The 19,618-nt window shown below is 46.0% G+C and overlaps 1 protein-coding gene and 1 pseudogene across 2 annotated transcripts in view; both read right to left on the reverse strand.

Annotated features, from left to right (window-relative positions):
* Positions 1-6,859: 6,859 nt before the first annotated feature.
* Positions 6,860-6,966, reverse strand: LOC113933796 (annotated as a pseudogene).
* Positions 6,967-12,562: 5,596 nt separating this feature from the next.
* The window catches only part of MTARC1 (mitochondrial amidoxime reducing component 1), a 31,285-nt gene continuing 24,229 nt past the window's right edge, over positions 12,563-19,618 (reverse strand). For both annotated transcript variants that reach the window (XM_027612121.2, XM_027612119.2), the window contains one exon: positions 12,563-18,171. In XM_027612121.2, coding sequence (XP_027467922.1) covers positions 18,045-18,171 — 127 coding nt within the window. In that variant the 3' untranslated portion in view covers positions 12,563-18,044. The remainder of the gene's footprint in view (positions 18,172-19,618) is intronic.

Consider the following 19,618-nt stretch of genomic DNA (forward strand, 5'->3'; position numbering starts at 1 on the left):
AAGGTGCGAAAGCCTCAAGAGCAACTTTCTTAACACTTCTCTGATGTTTAAGAAACTTGCTCTTAACTAAGTTTTTTTGGCTGGGTTTTTGTGCTTTGTTTTTAGCGAGTTCTGATAGTTGAAATTCAATATACTAGCCATGTACGAAATAGGACAGGTCAGGGGCCAAAAGAAGTCAGCTGTAGGAAGTGGAATTTCTGAATAAGGCAGTGAATGAGATTCGCTGACTGATAAATATAGTACATCTAGCAGGCTTTTAATCTCAGAGGAAAATGATTTTATAGACTCAACCTTATTGATGGTGCCAGATTTCCCTTTCCCCCAAGGAAGCATTTCCCGGCTCTTCATCCAAACTTCCTGTTACTCCCCCATGCTCCTTTTCCTAATGGATATCTCCAAAGCCCCATTTAGAGAATGCTTTGCTGCCAGGTAAATGGAGAGGTGCAGAGCTTTGGCCTAAAAAACATGAAATCCAAGTAAATATGCCAAGTATCAGAGTGCTGTTAAAACCTTGACCTGGACTCTGGTGTGGTCTGTGTTTTCTGCTGCATTTCAATATGCTTTTAACTAGCTCTTAGTTCTTGAGGAAGAGGGGAGGAGGTGAGATTTCGACGGCTCCATCCCTCGTTCTGTCCTGTGCAGAGCAGGGCTCTGGCCACTCTCGTAGAGAGAGGCATGCTTAGGTTTGCTCATATTTCTTTTCTTTTTTTTTTTTAGAGGGGGAGAGAGAGAAAGAAAAGGGAGAAGGGGCTGAGGGAGAGGGAGAATCTCAAGCAGTCTCCATCCCTAACACAGAGCCTGACGTGGAGCTCTGTCTCACCACCCTGAGATCATGACCTGAGCCAAAATCAAGAGTTGGACACTTACACCAACTGAGGCACCCAGGTGCCCCTGCTCGTATTTCTTTATGTTTTCCTTCCGCTAAGTTGCCAGGACTCAGGTCAGAAAGAACTCAGGTCAGAAATCCTCTAATCACCTTTCATTTAACCCCAGGGGGAGGGGGAGGGGGAGGAACTGAGGCTAGATGAAGTCAGTAGTATGTTCCAGGTCTCACGGTTGCAGCGGTGGACTGGAGGCCAGGTGATCTGACTCCTAACCAATGGTTTCTCCACTAATACTGATTGTTAAAATCTGCCCTTTAAAGTGCTCATCTGTTAGATGGTTAGGTTTCTCATCCTGAATGAATGAATGACCTTGGCTTTCAGAGATAAAACTGTTGTTTGTATTTGTTTCTATGGTTTTTGCTTCTTCATATGGGGGGGTTGGTACAGGGGGTGGGTAAAGGGTAGAAATAAAGTAACCTGATTTGAAACAATTTGCATTAGTCTTTTTTTTTTGGACAAAAGTGTTTCTAAAGCCAAGGTTGAGAGAGAGAGGTAGGGTACAAGAAGACCTTCCCTTGCTTTCACAGCCCTGAGTGACATACAATCAGTGGGCTAGCTTGGGCCCAGCTCAAGCTCAAGGCCACATTGGCATTCCTAATTTCCAGTGTGTTGCATCTCAGTTACCTATGCTCCCTAGCTTCCTACATAGGACCAGCTCGTGGTAGGTGGCAAATATTTACTACATGAATGAATGCACAGATAAGTATTACGGGTTTTGTAAATATCAGGTAGAACGTATAAAAGACCCAATACTGTGTCTACACACACAAGTAGCAAACCAGCAGCCACAGGTTAAATCTGATCCATAGACTTTTGTCTTTGGCCCATGTCATGATTTGTAGAAATCGAGCCACATTTGACTTAAAAATTCTGGTTCTCTTGAAAGATCAGCAGAATATCTGGCAATGCTGCACACTTATTCCAGAATGATGCCAAATGGTCAGAGCTAAGTGGAACTTAGATCCCCTTCAATCGAGCGTGAGACCAGAGGTGGTCGTGTCCCTGCCAATCATAATGTGTGGGCTTATGCACCTCACCCGGACATCTCCCATTTGTGTTACAGACCAGGATCCTGGAGGCATTTAATTCTTGGTCTGGACAGTCTCAGGGGTGGAGATCCGTGTGGGGAACAGTAGGTGTAGCTGGGAAAACTAAGGAAAGATTTCTGGCGTTCTCAAGGCCTGTAGAAGTGCAGACAGATGGATGTGGGGACAAGGCAAGCTGGAGAGAGAGTGTCTGGCCTGGATGAGAGGAAACCCTACTTACATTGGCTCTACCAAAGTGATAGTTGAAGACGAGGAAGGCCTTGCCTCCAGTTTCCCTCCCGAGAAAGGAGATCTTTAGTCGATGCTGGCTTTTCAATATGGGGTTTGTGGCTGCTGGATGAAGCGTCTCTCTGTTGAGGTTCTCCCAGGAGAAACAAGGAATGTTAGGGTTCTGAGTCCTACCATCCATCCCCGTGTTGTACATTTGAAGAAGCTGAGGTTGAGACAGGGGAAGTGAGTTAGCCAAAGTCACACAGCAAGGTCAAGAGCCAAGACTGAAAGCAGCTTCTCTATTTCACTTATTACCACACCAGAGAAATAAAGAAAGAGGGAAGGAGAGGGCAGGGGCAGGTGTGGAGGGATGCAAAAATATGGAGCAAGTGCTCTGCTTCTAGGTTAATTGACTTTGAATTCAGAAGGTTTTTTCTTTTCTTTTAAGAAAGAAATGTGTTTTTAGAATCTTACTTCAATGGCTGGTGGGAAAAAAAGTCCTTCAAGTCCCAAAGGAATGTTAGAAAAAACTCCATTAAATTCTAGTCTTCAAATCTGTCTGAGTCATAATAACTATAATAAACTCTGGGAGTGTGTGTTTTCTTCGGGTTTCTCTTTTGGTCGGTTATGTAAGGGGCAGGGAGGGGGCAGCAAAAAAGAGTAGCAAGTTTTACGCGTGTAATATGAAAATGTACAAATTGGGTTGGTGTCGTAGCTAAGCATAGCCTCTCTGTGTCTAGTCAAGAAATGACATTTGCGGAGTTCCAGAAGGTGTTGAGGTGAGAGGCTAGGAGTGGGCTGGGGAGAGGCAGACTATATATGGCGTTATGCCCCTTCTCATGGAGGAATATGTGCATATATATGTTCCCTTTGCTGGGAAGGCTTGACCCACTTCTGACCCTATCACCACTACACCCTTCACTGGGATGAGGCCATTACTCTTCAGGGTTCAACTGAAACATTCCCTTGACACCCACACTTCCCCTTCGGAGCACTCAACACGCTTACAATTATTTGTGTCATTAGTTGCGTAAAGCCAGGCTCCCCTACCGCATAGTAAGCTCTGTTAATGATTGCACTGTGTGTGTCTGTTTTGCTCATGACAAATGTTGCCTAGTCCATAGTAGGTGCTCCGTAAGCATTTAGTGAATGGCTTTAAGATCTCTTCCCTGCCTCTAGGACCTCACAGTCTTTATGGAGAACATTCAGAGGGCAGCCAAGCAGTACACAGACTTTCAACATGGCAACTCCTGGCCTCCCCTCCCTCTCAACTCGACCCTGGCACATCTCATCTCCAAACTGAGGGGTGTGCTTGAGGAGGCAGGTCTGGCAGACGGGGAGTCCATTGGCCTGGGCTTAAACAAGCAATGTAGAAAAACTTCTAAAGGTGTCAGCTGCAGGGGCAGGGATCCCCCTCCCTGGAGTGGAGGTAAGGTAAGCAGGATAGAAATGGCCGGAGGCGGACTGAGAAAACAGTGATTTCGGATGAGAACCCCAAAGTGCCGTCCCAAGGACAGTTCCTCAGAATTACATGACTTGCTCTTCCGTTGAACAGTTTCTCTCTTGGGTCACTAGACAGCCTGAGCCCTTGTTGAGGAGTAGGGCTTAACTGATTCAATTGGAATCATGATTCTCCCTTAAAGATTCTGTAAAGTAAAAGTTAACCATTTGCAAACTGGAGTTCTTTGAGTTCTTGGCAACAACTCACTCCCCACACACCTCATAGCATGCTGCCTGACAGCCCCTGCCAGAGAGCCAACATTGAGGCACTCTGCAGTTTGCAAAGTGCTTTTTACATACGTGTTATCAGGTCCTTATATACATGTGAGGTGTCATATCTATGCTATGGATGTCCAGACCGAGGTTGACAAAGCCCGGGTCATCCGGTCAGTGGAATCAGAGCGGTGGACAGGCGTGGACAGGCTGCTCTCCCAGCCCCTTGCCTGTTCCCTTTTGCCCATCACATGAGGTCCAAAGTTTTTCTGAGGGAACCAGTCGATGTTGATGTTGGAACCTGGAGCATTGCCTTCTAGCAGGCGGGCGGACCTGGACCTTAGCGCTTTAGCATGGGGCCAATCTGACCGTTTCCAGTTGCGCTCCAACGAAAGAGAAACCTCTCCACAAGGCCAACAACATTGTTGTTAAGCTCTCTTGACCTGGCTACCTCATAGTGACCCCAGCATTTGGTCTCTCTGGGGGAGTGCTGAGGGGGCCCTGCTGACCATGTAGCCTTGCGCTCTTTGCACTGCAGAGGTGCGGGCCAGGGTCTGGGCTTGTGGTGGACACCCTGCTCTGGGCAGGGCGGGTGTGTTGGGGGGGGTGCTTCTGGGAAACCCATCCAGCCAGTGGTGTTGAAGTTCACTGCGGTGGGGTAGGCACAGGGCAAGGAGGGAGGGGCCGGGCCTGGTCTTCAAAATCAGTCGCCAGGCTGTTGTTCCCAGAAAAGGAGATCCAGGGGAGACCACAGTCCCCAGCACAAAATTAAAGGAGTCATAAGAGAGGAAGCAAATGAAGTTGCTTATCTCATTTATTTATTTTCCCTTCCCTGTTTCCGCTTATGCTCCTCCTACCCGTGTCCCCCATGCTTCTCCCCAGCCGCTATCTGGCTAACAAGTTCCCCAGGAACATTCCTGGCCCCTCTGCTCCCTGTCATCCCTTCTCCAGGCTTTGCTGAGGGGGGAACTTACCAGCACACAGGATTTCCTTAGGTGATAACTGCAGCCAGGGCCTGCTCACTCCATGGGGGTTCCTATTGTCCTTGCAGGCGACTGTTCACAGTGGGGGAAGAATTCTTTTCTTTTCTTTTTTTTTCATTTTTTATTTAAATTCAATTTAATTCACATGTACTGTATTATTAGTTTCAGAGATAGAATTTAGCGATTCATCCATTGCATACAACACCCAGAGCTCATCACGTCACGTGCCTCCTTAATGCCCATCCCCCAGTTACACCAGCACCCCCCTCCAGTGACCCTGTTTGTCTCCTAGAGCTAAGAGTCTTTTGTGGTTTGCTTCCCTCTCAATTTTCATCTTATTTTATTTTTTCTTCTCTTCCCCTATGTTCATCTATTTTGTTTCTTAAATTTCACATATGAGTGAAATCATAACGGCATTTGTCTTTCTCTGACTGACTTATTTCGCTCAGCAGAATACCCTCTAGTTCCATCCATGTTGTTGCAAATGGCAAGATTTCATCCTTTTGGTTCGCTGAGTAAGCCGGGAAGAAACTCTAGTCTCCCGCAAGGATGTGACTGTCCTTAGCTAACTCACCTACACCAATAGTTGAGCCAGCCTCGTGGTAAGCAACAGGTCACTCTTGACACCCTTTCCTCCCTGGTCTCGAGTGTGTGGATGCCCCAGATGGAGAGACATGAGATGAGGTACAAGGCGAATTTTCCGAGGTAGGTCACTCACAGATCACTAGTCTGGGGAAGGACTGCCAAAGGCCACCCCATCTGGGCCTCCGTGACCTGCTAGGCCAGTCCAGGTCCCATAAGGAAGGGGATACAGTGTCCATTTGTATCCATGTTCACGGAACATGCGCCCGCCCCTCTGCATTCACTCACTCCAGAACTGTTGGAACCTGGAGCATTGCCTTCTAGCAGGCGGGCGGACCTTTCCACTTAAAAAAGTATGCACCTCACAGGATGGTTTGGGATTTTTTTTTTTAACTTTTTATTGATGTGTAAAGGGCATTCAGAAAAGTACACAAGTCACAAACTCCATAGAGTTTCACCAAACGGATACACTGAGATCATCAGCCACCAGATCTATACCAGAGTATCCCCCACAGCCCTTTCTGAGGCCCCAACCCGGCCACCCCCCACCTCCTCCCGACCTTGAGCCCGCCAACCGCTGACCTGACTTACCAAAACCACACATCAGTTTGCCTCATGGAGTTTACTTTGAAGAAGCTGGATTCCAGAGATGTGCAGAAAAGATTTTATTTTTTCTTAATCAACACTACCTGGGAGGTGGAGGGGCTTGTCGAACCTGATCTGGGGTTTGTATTTTATTTCGAACCCTCAAGACTCCTAACTCCTTAACACCACGTAAACTGGGAGGAATTTTAGGGAAAAAGTAATCTTCATGAGCAACCTAAGCAGCGGGCAGAGGCCAAGCAGGGCGGACAGTGGAACGAGATAAGAGGAAGGCATTATGAAGAGATAGGGGCCCCAGGAAAAAAGTGTTCTGACCTCTCCCGCCAGCCTTCAGCCTGACTTTGCCTCTTCCAACCTTTTCCTCTGTTTCTAGAGACACCGTTTTCAGCAAAGCCACACCCACCACCTCTTTACTTGAAACAAGCATTGAAAACAGAAGTATAACGTGAGCCACATATGCAATTTTTTAAAGATTTATTTATTTATTATTTGAGAAAGAGAGAGAGAGAGCATGAGCCAGGGGAGGGGCAGAAGGAGAGGGAGAGAGAGAATCTCAAGCAGACTCTACACTGAGCATGGAGCCTAACGCGGGGCTCCATCCCACAACCCTGAGATCGTGACCTGAGCCAAAATCAAGACCGGGATGCTCAACTGACTGAGCAACCTAGGTGCCCCCACAATGTTTTTATAGTGGTAAGATATACATAACATAAAATGTATCATTATTGACATTTAGTACATTCACAATGTTCTGCCACCATCACCACTGTCTACCCAGAACATGTTCATTACCCAAAGGGGATACCTTGTACCCATTCAGCAGTCACTCTTCATCTTCATAACAATGTTTAGAAGCCACCAAGTAGGTGACAATGCTGTACAGGCCCGAGGGCCTCCTCTGTCCTTGTCAAGGGGAAGGCTAACCTTCTCTCCTTCATATAGCATCTACATGTGTAATTTTAAGTTTTCTAGTAGCAGGGTGCCTGGCTGGCTCAGTCAGCAGAGCATTCATCTCTTGATCTCGGGGTTGTGAGTTCAAGCCCCAAGCTGGGCATAGATATAACTTAAGGAAATAAAAATAAATAAATTAATTAATTAGTTAATTAATTTTCTAGTAGCCAATTAAAAAGAAAGAGATGAAATTAATTCTGATCACTTAACCCTGTTTATCCAAATTATCATTTCAACACATAATCATAAGAATGACTACAGAAATACCTTACACTCTTTCATTTTTACTGAATCTTTGAGATTTCGTTATGTAGTTCACACGTACAGCGTATCTCCATTTGGATCAGCCGCATGTCAATAACCCTGAATGGCTACCATCTTGGACAGCACAGCTCCAAATAATTTGTGGAATGCTATTAATATCCTAAATCATCTTTGTAAAAGGCGATTATTAAATACACAGGTATTCTGAGGCTATAGTTTTATTTTTAATATAAATATATTATCTTAATGATAAACAAATAATATACTGGGAGACTATAGGAAGAAAAATTGCTCATTAAGTGCCAACACAAGAAAAACTGTAATCACTTTTTAACACTCCCTCTGTTGACTTCTTTGTGGCTCTTTGCTCGCGAACGTGTACACCATGCATAGGCATTACCACTCCTTTGAGGAGGAAAATGAAGCCAACCTGCCCACTGACCAGAGGCAGACATGAAGCTTTTCCCAGGGTCATGATTATCTGTCATTACCCAGGCCTGGGGGTGTGACCCCCAAGGACAGCGGCAGGCTTGTCACATGACTGACAACCCTCCTGTTCCTCTAACCAAGCCAGAGGCCACAGAGGCCTAACCTAGAAACTTGGCCTTGAATTTCAAAATTCCTCCCCACCTCCAGATTTGTGTGCCTTTCTCTCTCCCACACATTCGAACCTAAGTTTGAAAACATGACCTGGGCAATGAGGAGGTTGGTGAACTAGTTTGTGTCTAAGAGCCCTTCCAACCCAAACATTCCAGGGTACTCAGATGCCATTCATCTTCCCCACTCGACAGGCACACACGGACACACACACACACATACACACACATGGCCTGGGTCACCAGTTCCACCCCAGAGAACAGCCTGCAAAGAAGTAAGAACACCTCTGCTCAACCTTGCTAACTCACTGGGAAAACACAGAGATCTAAACAGAAGCACTTTTGTTTAGCATCCATGCTCAGAAAGAAGAAAACCTAGCAGAAACCAGTCTCAGGATCCAAGAATGTAAAAACATTTTTTTTAGATTCCCAGAAGCTTCATGCCACAATGCCCCAAGTTGGGAAAAAAATGTGCTATTTCATATGTTTATAACAACATCTGATTTAATATTATACAGTTTTGCTTAGTCACAAACCAGAACAAGTACTTTCAGATTTATTGCATCCTTCTATTCAGAGACTTAAGTAATCACAGTTAATAATGCAGCCATTCCACAGCCCAAGGAAAAGCTTTATAATTTGGGGGAACCAAAAATTCCTGAGAGGCAGGTTATTTTCAAGAAGGATTTAAGGTTTTAGAGCTCTCAATGAAGCTTGAAATTCATCTTTTCCAGTTCACGTGGAAGGAGTTACCTCTTAAGCTTGGCTGGGAGGTAGAAAGAGAGAAAAACCAGTAGGCTCACAGCATCTCCCTGAGCCCTAAGAGAATGTAGCAATTACTCATCAGCATTCCTAATCCTTACCTTGTCTTTAAATATTTTTTAAACCATACCATCGACTCCTATACTCTTTATGTTGTTAACACTGTGTTTGGGGCTTCCTTCTTATTTGTTGATTCATTGAAAGGCACTAATTGATTAAAAAAAGAAGCAAATATTTTTACAAAACACTTTCTCATTTATTCCCCACACAAACGTGCACACACAGGCAATGCTTAAGCCCCAGGCATTGCCCCTTCCTGGTGAATTAATTCAGGATTAGTTAATGATGTGGCCGTTAACTCAGTTGTGTGGAGGTTCAGGTGGTGGGTTTGCTGCCTTCAGAACTCCGCTGTCTTTCAGGACCCCTGCTTCCAGAAGGGGGTACTGTGGTCCCCTGAGGGCCGCAGGGGCCTCTGTGTGTGTTTGCATCAGTGTAAACCCATCATCCAAAATGTGTGCCTCCGTGGTTAACCATGATGTATTTCTGAGTTCCCTTTTTCAAAGAAAGCCAGGATTTGTCACTCTTTACCCACCATGAAGGAGCATGCCCACATTACAGCGGGGTGAGCATTGTGAGAACTTGGTCTACAGAAAATCGGGTAAGAGTTTAGAACAGTTGGGTTTTTATAAAAATGAGAATTCCGAACCCCAACTCAATCCCCCATCGGCATAGCTGGGCGTCGGATACAGGAATATCCACTCTACTCAAGGTTCCCACGTGAGTCACATACACACTAGAGCTTACGGACACCGATCCTAAAGGTCCCTTCCTGAAGTCATAAGCAGATGTTTCAAAACAAAACTGTAGGATTAAACCAGTTTCCAGTTGAAGATATTACCACTCTATGAGATAACTCTTGCTAACTGATTCTTTAGGAGAACCTGACCCGAAGCCAGAAGTCTCGAGTTCTCATTCTAGCCCATCACCTACAACATAGGCAAGTTAGGTAATCTCTTCAAACCTCACCAACGGGACTTAGGCAATCAGGGATAAGTGTAGTTATAACACTGCAGCAGCTACAAAAAGCTTTCCCATCCATCTGAGCTCACTGGATTGCCAGAAGATCAAACAGCATGTGCAGGCAACAGTGCTCTGCCGACTTCATGACATGCTACAAATGTGAAAGCATAATGAGAATGTGGATGTGGTTTTAGATCAAAGAAAAATCCTCTTGTTTTAGATCAAAATACCTATTTTATTACTGATAAAGGTTAGCTTGGAGGATGTGGTTTAGAAATAGAGAAGCAATGGAATTTCTCATGCTGAATCCCAGCGCTGAAATTATCCACCCAGCCTCGGGCAGCATGACACAAAACTGCAGGCTTCTCCCAACAAGGGCAGGGTTTTTCTGCCAAGCTCACCACTTGGCTCAAAGAGACCTGGGATCCTGCAGCTCGAAGATGAGCAGAGCCCAAGAAGAAAGGTGGGGCAGAGCTCAGTTGCTGACCCCAAATTTACCAATCAGGTCTCCCCTGAGCAGGAGAGTGTGAGGAGACAGAGAAGGCTCAAGACTAATTAACATCCCTTCATGTGGGTACATTAGGGATACGCGCCATCTTAATCCTGAAGCAGTTTATTGCAGGGAAGTTACCATCTCTGCCTCTGCCACATTTTTTTTTGTTCTTTGGACCCACTGTGTTTACCCATGCCTGTGGTCAACCAGAAGTGGGACAGTATCTTGGACATCCTTAACACCATTAGAGATCTTCCATTAGTGATCTGCCTGGGAAGGCAGTGTAGATTTTTGCCCCAGAAGTTTCTGAGGTGGGTCCATACAGTACATTATGTTCTTCAAGACCTTTCTGTAGTCAAGACAGAAAATGTAGATTCTCTTCTATTTCCCATCTCCATCTATTTCCAGCCTCATCGACCAACATAACCTATTAGAAATTAGGCAGTGAGACCCAGTGATATCATAGAGGCACCCCAATAATAAAAGGCCAACAGTAAGACTTTCTACATTTGAACTTAACTCCTCTCAAAATATCAAATTACCAGGGACTCCAAAGCTCAAAATCCCCTTAAAAGTTAAGGTCCAGGGGCGCCCGGGTGGCTCAGTCGGTTGAGCATCCAACTCTGGATTTCAGCTCAGGTCATGACCTCAGGGTCGTGAGATCGAGCCCCACTTCACGCTTTGTGCTCAGTGGAGTCTCAGAGGGATTCTTTCTATCCCTCTCCCTCTGCCCCTCTCCACACTTGCGCTCTCTCTAAATAAGTAAATAAAATCTTTAAAAAAAAAAAAAAAGTTAAGGTCCAAAGAAGTTAAAACAAAAAATTAAAGTCTAAAGTTATCTCATCTGTGATCAAGGTTAAGTTTAAAGTCATTACATTTCAATTTCTTATTCTCTTTAGTCTCAGCAAGAGGTGTTCTTGGCGTTCTGGATGGGGGTGGGGTTCTCTCAGGGGCTAGAGTCAGGCTGTTTCCAGAAAGGGGGCCTTGGAGTTTGGATTAAGTCAATTCCAAGTCTCTGATGTGCCCCACTTTTTTTTCTTTTTTATTACTATTTTTTAATTCTGGCAAAATACACATCACTTAAAATTTACTCTTAGCCACTTTGAAGTGTACAGTTCCGTGGTATTTTTTTAAAGATTTTGTTTATTTATTTGTCAGAGAGAGAGTGGGAGAGAGAGGATTAGTAGGCAGAGCAGCAGGCAGAGGGAGAAGCAGACTCCCCCGCTGAGCAGGGAGCCCGACACAGGGCTCGATTCCAGGACCCTGGGATCATTGCCTGAGCTGAAGGCAGACGCTTAACTGACTGAGCCACCCAGGCGCCCCTGCAGTTCAGTGGTATTAAATACATTCACACTGCTGTGCAACCATCACCACCATCCATCTCCAGAACTGTTTGCATCCTACAAAACTAAAACTCTGTCCCCGGTAAACAGTAACTAACTCCCATTCATCCTCGCCCAGTTCCCAGCAGTCACCATTCTACTGTCTGCTTCTGAGTCTGACTACGCTACATATCTCTTATGACTGGAATCATACAGTATTTGTCCCTTTGCGACTGATGCATTTCACTCAGCATCATGTCTTCAAGCTTCATCTGTGTTGTAGCATGTGCCAGAATTCCCTTCCTTTTTAAGGCTGAATAACATTCCATTCTATACATATGCTACATTTTCTTTATTCCGTTCATCTCTCATCAGACACTTGGGTTGCTCCCACCTGTTGGCTAGAGTGAATAGTGTTGATATGAACCTAGGTGTATGTGCCTCACTCTCTAAACAGATCAAAAGGTTTAAACCACACAGGAAATTATCACAGAACTATCGCCACATTGTCAGATTTAGAAAATAAGTCAACCCCCAACTCCAGAGAGGGTATCCAGGCAAAATCATGACTCCAAAACCCAATAGGTGGTGCTACCAAAGACAACAGCTGACGCAGAAGGGAAGATTCCTCTTAGAAGATTCTTCTAAGGGACAAGGGGTAAATGGTTTTATTTGAAGTGCTCATCAGTCATTGCCAGGTGACCATAATCCACACAGAGTTTAATCCTGGCGCCATGTTTGCCATATTGAGGGGAGACGAACTCCCCCTGTAAACAGTCTGCTCTCTCAGTGAGTGGCATTTGAGACATCCCTGCCTTAAACACATTTTCATGGTTCAGACTAAGAACACGATTAAAAAGGATTCTAAATAAGGATTTATTTTCTGCCTGAGAAACTTAAAATGTGGACACAACCAGCAACGGCCAACACTTCTGAGTGTGGCGTAACGGAGAGGAAGACAAAGTGTCTGACCCAGCCCATGCCCAGCATATAGATTGCAAAATGTCAGCTGTGCATCTGTTGAAAAGGGGCTCCTCCTACAGGAAGCACGATGGTGGGGCAGGGGACACTCATAAAATTAAAACTTCAAGGCACAGTGTAATACAGGAAAATGGGGTTGAGCAACACATTGCTAAGTCTTGAAATCTTTATTTTCCTTTCAGAAGCACTGTGAGCATAATGAAAAGAATACAGCTTTAAGAACTAAGCTTCACCCCACCAGGCATTAACGGAGTCCAGAAACTATGTGAACAATCTTACTTGACATCCCCAAGACGTTTATATCTGTCCAACGAAAAACCAGAGGGGGAACCATGTTAATTTTCTCAGCCCTTTGATAGCACATATACAAGATCTCTTAGCCCCACAAAAAGCTCCAAATATTCTCTAGAACTTCAACTGCCTTAAAATATAGACTTGCATTTATCTTGGCCACATTAACGAGATCTGTTTGACCAATACATTTATATTTATGATGACTAAGGGCAGATTATGGTTGTTAAAATTTGTCCTTGGGACATGAAAACACTCCTCTGTCATTAATACATTTTGTAATATAAACTATGATGTCAGGTCAACGTAAAGGGTAAAAACGTTCCTAAAGTATGCACACATCATTTTTTAAAGCAATTGAGTCTAATGGAATAACAAAGGTCATCATAACAAACCATTACAGCCTTGGTCTTGGCAACTCTGGCCACAGAAGAATCTCCAAGAAACAATCATCATTCCTCCAATGTTATGGCATCCAGACGACAGGGATGGCTTGCAAATGAGTCATACAGGCTCAGATCCTCAGTAGCTATGTGAGCGCTGGACGATCAATTATTCATGTGTTTACAAAGAGCTTTCCTGGTTGATGTTAACCAGAGCTGCTTGCAAAGAAGAGCTCTCCAGCTGTCCTCGGCCATCGCGGGCCTCCAACTAACGAGCCGCTTTAATTGCTGGGCAAGTCATCTGGAAGGTGCCCCTCCCCTAGACCAAGTAAACACCATCCCTTTGAAACTTTATTAGGTGTAAAAATATTAATCAGAAATAATTATGACAACACTATATTTACAATACTCCCAGCAAATCCCAAAGAGAGAGAGGGAAGTTAGCCTTGACTTACATCCCACAGGGCTCCACCAGGACTGGAGTCTGGACTACTGAAGTTATAGGTCAGGGATTGGTAGAGAGCATAGAGCAGGAAATGAAGGGAAAGAATCAGAGGCTGTGGGCTTCAGAAGGGAGGTAGGAGGAAGAGCAGTCTAGAATGCTCTGTGAAGGTAAGGGAGCATGACTGAGGACCACCAAGAACGAATAGATTAGGTTGGTCAATAGCCAAACATGAGTGAACTTGACCCAGCCATCAAAATGAGCCTTGGAAGAAGTTAGATGAGAAGACACTTCTCAGCCCCTTTTGTTACTACAGCCTGTCCAGGAAGACTAATAATGTGATTAGGGCAACTCCTCTTTCTGAGCTAGGCCGAAGAAGATGGGACCAGATGGCCCCACCAGTCCCCTATCAGCTGTGTTTTGAGGGAGAACAGGATCATAGTCAAAGCTGTTGTCTGGGCCTCTTCCTCCGAAGACAGTGCAGTCAAAGCAAACAAAGGGATACCTCAGGTATACTTCTATTATCCCAATTCCAAGAGACTTTGTTGAATCCTTCAACCAGATTCTTCCCCTTGCTTAAAATTGGGCAACTTCAGACACTACCATAACTCACTTGTCCATTTTTAAGAAAGTGGTAGAAGCAAACAATGTTCTTGCAAATATAAGATCATGGGATAAAGTGAGTATATATGTATGGTCGGAGGCAATAGGACCCCTGGGGTAGTTCTGCTTAATGTAGTGGGAGGCAACTCTAGTTGACAAGTTGCATGGGAAAGGTAAAGCTAACAGATGGGAAGATAGTGCCCCTCCCTGGTGCATAAAGCATCCTGGAGAACTGGTGTGGTATTGTTGTAAGGCCAAGACTAGATTCTGTGTCCACCCCCTCAACCCTGGTCCACCCTATCCATCCATGAATGCAGGTTTGGAAAACGAGTCCAAAGAAAAGGAATGCATCTCCCCAAGGCCCATTTTAGGAGAGCTGGTCTAAGACATTCTCTCCACACCTCCTTTATCCTTTTAAGCCTCAGTCCAGGGACGAGGGAGACGACAAGAGGAAGCATCCCAAGAGAGGCCTCCTTCATGTGGTTGGGGGCTCTTTTAACTTCCTCAGCCTTCTCATGAGTGCACCATTCTTGCTAATCGTGATTCCCTGCCCCTGGCTGGTGCCCCCTCGAGAGATCTGGAGGTCAGGACAGGTTTCTCAGGAGGGGGTCAGACAGGAGTTTGGAGGAGGGCAGCGTTAAACAGAATTCCTCGATGCAGGTCCCAAGCCTCCAATGAGTTGCCAGGCCTTTGAAGAAATCTAAAGGGAGGCACACAGGACTTGCCAGAGTTACAGGTCCATGGAATTCTTTTTTAGGAGCATCCCTCCAGGCAAAGTTCCAGAATTTCATGGACCAAAAAAACCTAGGGAAGTATAGTGTTAGGGTATGGCCCCAACGGCCTGGTTGGACCTACAGTCGAAGGCTGGTGTGAGAGCCCCTCCAGCATGTTTGAGTGACTCTTGACCATCTGCTCTCTGCCATCATGGACCACTCCAATTTGTCACACTATCAGAGTTCTGGGGACACATGCCAGGAGCTCCAGCCTGCCATCGCTGTTGGTGACAGCCTCACAGATAGTTTCCCAAAGACACAAGCTGGCCTGGCCTCCACATGGTACTACCAAATGGGCAGCCCCCAACAAGCACACCTCCTCACCCTGCCCCCCACATCCCCAAGGGCAGAAAGACAGGAGGATCTCTCATTGCCAGACAACTGCCTGATTTCCATCAGGCCTAACCTGATTTTTTTCTGCCCTGTGTGTCTAAGTCACTGCTCTGTCTCCTGGTTATGAAACTCCAACTTTTTCTCTGAACAGTCACGAAAGTGAGCCTTCGAGCAGTCTGCCCAGTAGAGCCTTCCCCACACTCTTCTCTTCAGGATCTCCAGCTCTTGGTTGGTAACTCTCTGCTGTGATTACAGCACAAAGTCACCACCCAGAATGAAACACAACACCCACCAAGAGTGGATATTTTGGCCTGACCTCAAATGTCCATCACCCACAGCTGTAAGACCTTTCTGCGGGCCTGTGATCGTCTATATTCCCGATCCTATATTTCAAGTGGAATTGTGTGCAAATGTTCAGTATCCAAAATAAACGAGACATCAGCCCGGCCTTTGGCATGAACTAGCTCATTAAATATAAAATAAACACAAGTAAATGGCTTTTAAATCTCACTGACAGAAAGCTTGGCAACCACTCTGAGATTCTAGAGGTCATTGGAACTTCTCTCTCCAGACAGGAATCTTCCTCACACTCTGAGGGGCAGAAGGGGACTCCCGACAAATTATGGTGTCCGGGTACCCCCCCCCCATTTGAGGATCGCTCTACACTGCAGACAATGACAGGGTCAGCAGGAAGGGTGGCCTCTGACACAGAATGGGTCACTGAGGCATTAGATGTCACTATTTACAAAGGGTTAGAAATTCAGGTCGAAGGCATTCAGCTTGCCACTGATTACAAATCTCTAGGAACAGCCACCAAACCAGCCCTGAGTTTCTCACCAGTGCCTAACTCTTGGCTGCCCTCAGAGTCCATATTCACCTGGTTTCTTAAATCCTGTGTGCATTCTGCCGTGGGGTCCTAAGGTCCCATTAGGAACGTGACTTGCTGAACTCTTATTTTTGCCTCAATCTGTAGTTTTAGCATACAGTGGATTTATTGGGGAAGGTGGTGGGCCAGATTACCTGATGGATTGTTTTCATTCTCCACTTCACGCCGAGTGTACAGAACACAAATTGCTAGAATTCGCCAACCAGAAAACATATACATATGCACCTGTTCACTTCTAATGTTACCTCAGAGCTAGGCTAGATTCCAATGATTACTAACCTCTTTTATAAAACCGACATGGAAAATGCACAGCTTTTGGTAAAAAGCATGTTCACTTGACAGCCCGTCAAAGATGGGTGTTTGCCTGGGGAAGCCGTGTGTGAGCAGGTCCATTTGTAAGAGACCCGGGTCTGGTCAGGCGTCAGAATTATTGGCTTTGCCCATTCACATCAGTCAGCTTCAAAGTCTGATTTCTGTGCCAAGAAGTTAGTAAGATCTGAAACTAGTCAAAGTAGCTTCCATTTACTTACAGTTTGGGAACATTTTTTCATGATTTGGTCAGCTTCCTAGGGACAAAATGCCAGTGAAAGAAATGGTTCATCAACAGAGTTAAATCATTGGATCAGTAGAAAGATTAGATCTTGCTTTTTAATGAACTAGAACATGCTTTCTTTTTCTCCTTTGAAAGGTTTTCAGTGGTTTATTTCAAATCACAAAATCAAATTTCTTCTCATCCATGGACTCCAGAACTTTCTCACCCTGAATTTGAGGAGGTGGACCCGGTCATGAGTTGATGAGACCAGCAAGGATCCCGGAGGGCTTTGTGACAGAACAGCCACCCTCCTGAGAGCTTTTAGGGAATCAAATACTTACAACCGAGAAGCAGAGAGCACCTGGAGGATACCCCCACTTGCTTTAAAAAAAAAAAAAAGTTCAGGGATGGAAAATTAAAACCCATCTACAGGTATTTTCATCAATCTTTTCCACAGCATGGGCTGAGCTACCATTCACCACCACTCTCCTTTCCCCTTCTTTTTGCTCTTCTGCCAAGAGGGACACCATCATTTCCCTGGGCAACATTAAACAGTCTCTCAAACAACATCAAACTAGGGGTCTTCCCTTCCCTAGTCCTACTGCCCACTCTCCTATGTGGGGAAAACTTTGGGATTACTAATGAGATGTATTTGGTGTTTTGCTTCAAGGCGAGGAAGCTTTTGTCTTGCTTTTCACATGTTCCACATCAGAGTCTGACAGCAAGGCTGCTCTCATGAGTTGATTTTCTACCCTGGCATGGATGCAGTTCTCCAGCCCACAGACACCGCATGCTACAAAGGTTCCATCAAACACTCACGGACATTGTCTGAGGAGCAACAGTGCCAGAGCCAAGATGACCTATGGAAAATTAACGTCTCAGGCGTTTCCCGAAGGTCAGGCTCTTTCTGCCTTCTCAAAAGCTAGTCTAGGGCTTGAGAAGAAAAGTGATGTGACCCTCCAGCCTTATCTGGGGAGCTAGTTTGTTTCCATCACATTCTTCCAGAACATTCTCCTCACTTGCCCACTCTTCCTCTTGTTCTTTCCCTACAGGGTGGTGATGAGATTATAGAGGTTAGCCCTCTGGACAGGCAAATGTAAAAGAAGGAGCAGGAATCCCACCATCACAGTTACACAAGGGGTTTTCAGAATTCTACCTTGTCATTTAAGTGACTTACCGAAGTCCTCTTAAGTTACCACAACTGTATTTCTTTGCCTTGCACAAAGGCACTAGGGGGCACTGAGGCACCAGGAAGTCCAAAAGACAAAATGCTTGGAAGTCACAGACCTGAAGGAAATGCTGAGGTACCAGTTCCAGAACTTTGCTTCCAGTGTGGGCATTTTTGAGGACATTTCTTCAAAGGTACTTGACATTCTAGGACATGATTCCTACTACTGGCCCAGCAGGTACACAGGGTCCCCCACTTTGATGGTCCCTGTGCTTTCCAGGACAAAATACTGCCCGAAGAGAGGTGATTTTCCATACAGCTTCTGCTCAGAAGGGTCACACAGACGATAACTGCAACAGGAGAAAGATCACCATGAGTCACAGCCGAACAGAAGCAAGAGCTCAAAGAGCATATGCTTCCTTCTCGGCTGAAGTAAATGTCCACCCACACAGGGCCGCCAGGGGCCACCATTCCCACCAAAGTCTAACAGAAGAGGGCCTCCTGGAGTTGTGCAATGAGCGGCCTGCCCAGGGCATAAACTACAGAAGAGCCCACGGTGGCCAGACGCCCACATCTTCCTTCCATGGAGCGTTCCCATTCGCAGCATTAAGCGATGAGGTACTTGAGATGTTTCGACATACGTTCCCACCTTCCTTTTCTCTAGGCGTCTCTCCTCACTAGAACCACCAGTGCCTCAGGCTTGGAGCCCTGGGGGCCTCCAGTGCCCTCCTCCCCTCACTCTCCACCGCTTCTCCATAGTTGCCAAGTCCTGAGGTTCTTCCTGCCCCGCATCACAGGATTTGCTCGCGGTTTCCCCCACAGCCACCCCCTTGCTTTCAGCATGCTCAGACCATTGTGACAACTTCATAACTGACCTCTTCTCACTCTCCGCTCCCCGGCTTCCAATTCATTGTTGGTGCTACACTGTATTACTTTCTTAATTCTGCTCTGGTCTTAACCAGGCCCGGCTCAGGCACTCTCAATGTGCCTACAGAATAACATTCCAGCTCTTCAGCGGGGCACGTGAGGCTGTCCACCTGGCCCCAGGAGCTTTTTCAAACCTGTCACCCTCTGCCCCTTACCTGCACCTGCGTCGCTCTCTACCGGATCCCTCAATGTCCTTTTATCTTGCTTTGCACTTCACCAGCTCCGAGACTCCTGTGGGATGCCCCTCTTCTGCTTCCCCATGCGTTAAAATTCTACCTTCCCCTCAAGGCCCAACTCAAATGCCCCATCTCCTAGGAAGGAAGCCCAGGAGCCCCCAGCCAGGAGTAATTTTCCCAGCCTCAGTGTTTCCCTGCCTGCCCCTGGAACACTCCCATGCCTTGTTCTGTAGTCAGGGCACATGTCTGTCTCTCTGCAAGACAGAGGGTCCCTGCAGAAGAGCAGCTGTGACGAACTCCCTTGTACTGCTCACACCCAGTGCTGGGCCCCACCCGTCCCCAGTGACCCACAACCATCGTTGAATGGATGAATGAAAAGCCTCTATTAGAATCAGCATGAACATCTTTGTCCGGCAGAAAACACAAGCAGTCCCAGGTAGAGTGTGTGGGAACAACATGGCGACATTCTCCCCCCACCCCCCGGGAGAAAGTTTTCCTTCAGTTTCTCACTGAAGCTAGCTCCAATTTTATATCATCTTTATATTTCAAACTTTTTTTAAGACTGTATTTATTTTTCAACAGAGAGAGACACAGCGAGAGAGGGACCTCAAGCAGAGGGAGTGGCAGAGGGAGAAGCAGGCCTCCCGCTGAGCAGGGAGCCCGATGCGGGGCTCGATCCCAGGACCCTGGGATC

The sequence above is a fragment of the Zalophus californianus genome, chromosome 10 (assembly GCF_009762305.2).
Source record: "Zalophus californianus isolate mZalCal1 chromosome 10, mZalCal1.pri.v2, whole genome shotgun sequence".
NCBI classification, from domain to species: domain Eukaryota; kingdom Metazoa; phylum Chordata; class Mammalia; order Carnivora; family Otariidae; genus Zalophus; species Zalophus californianus.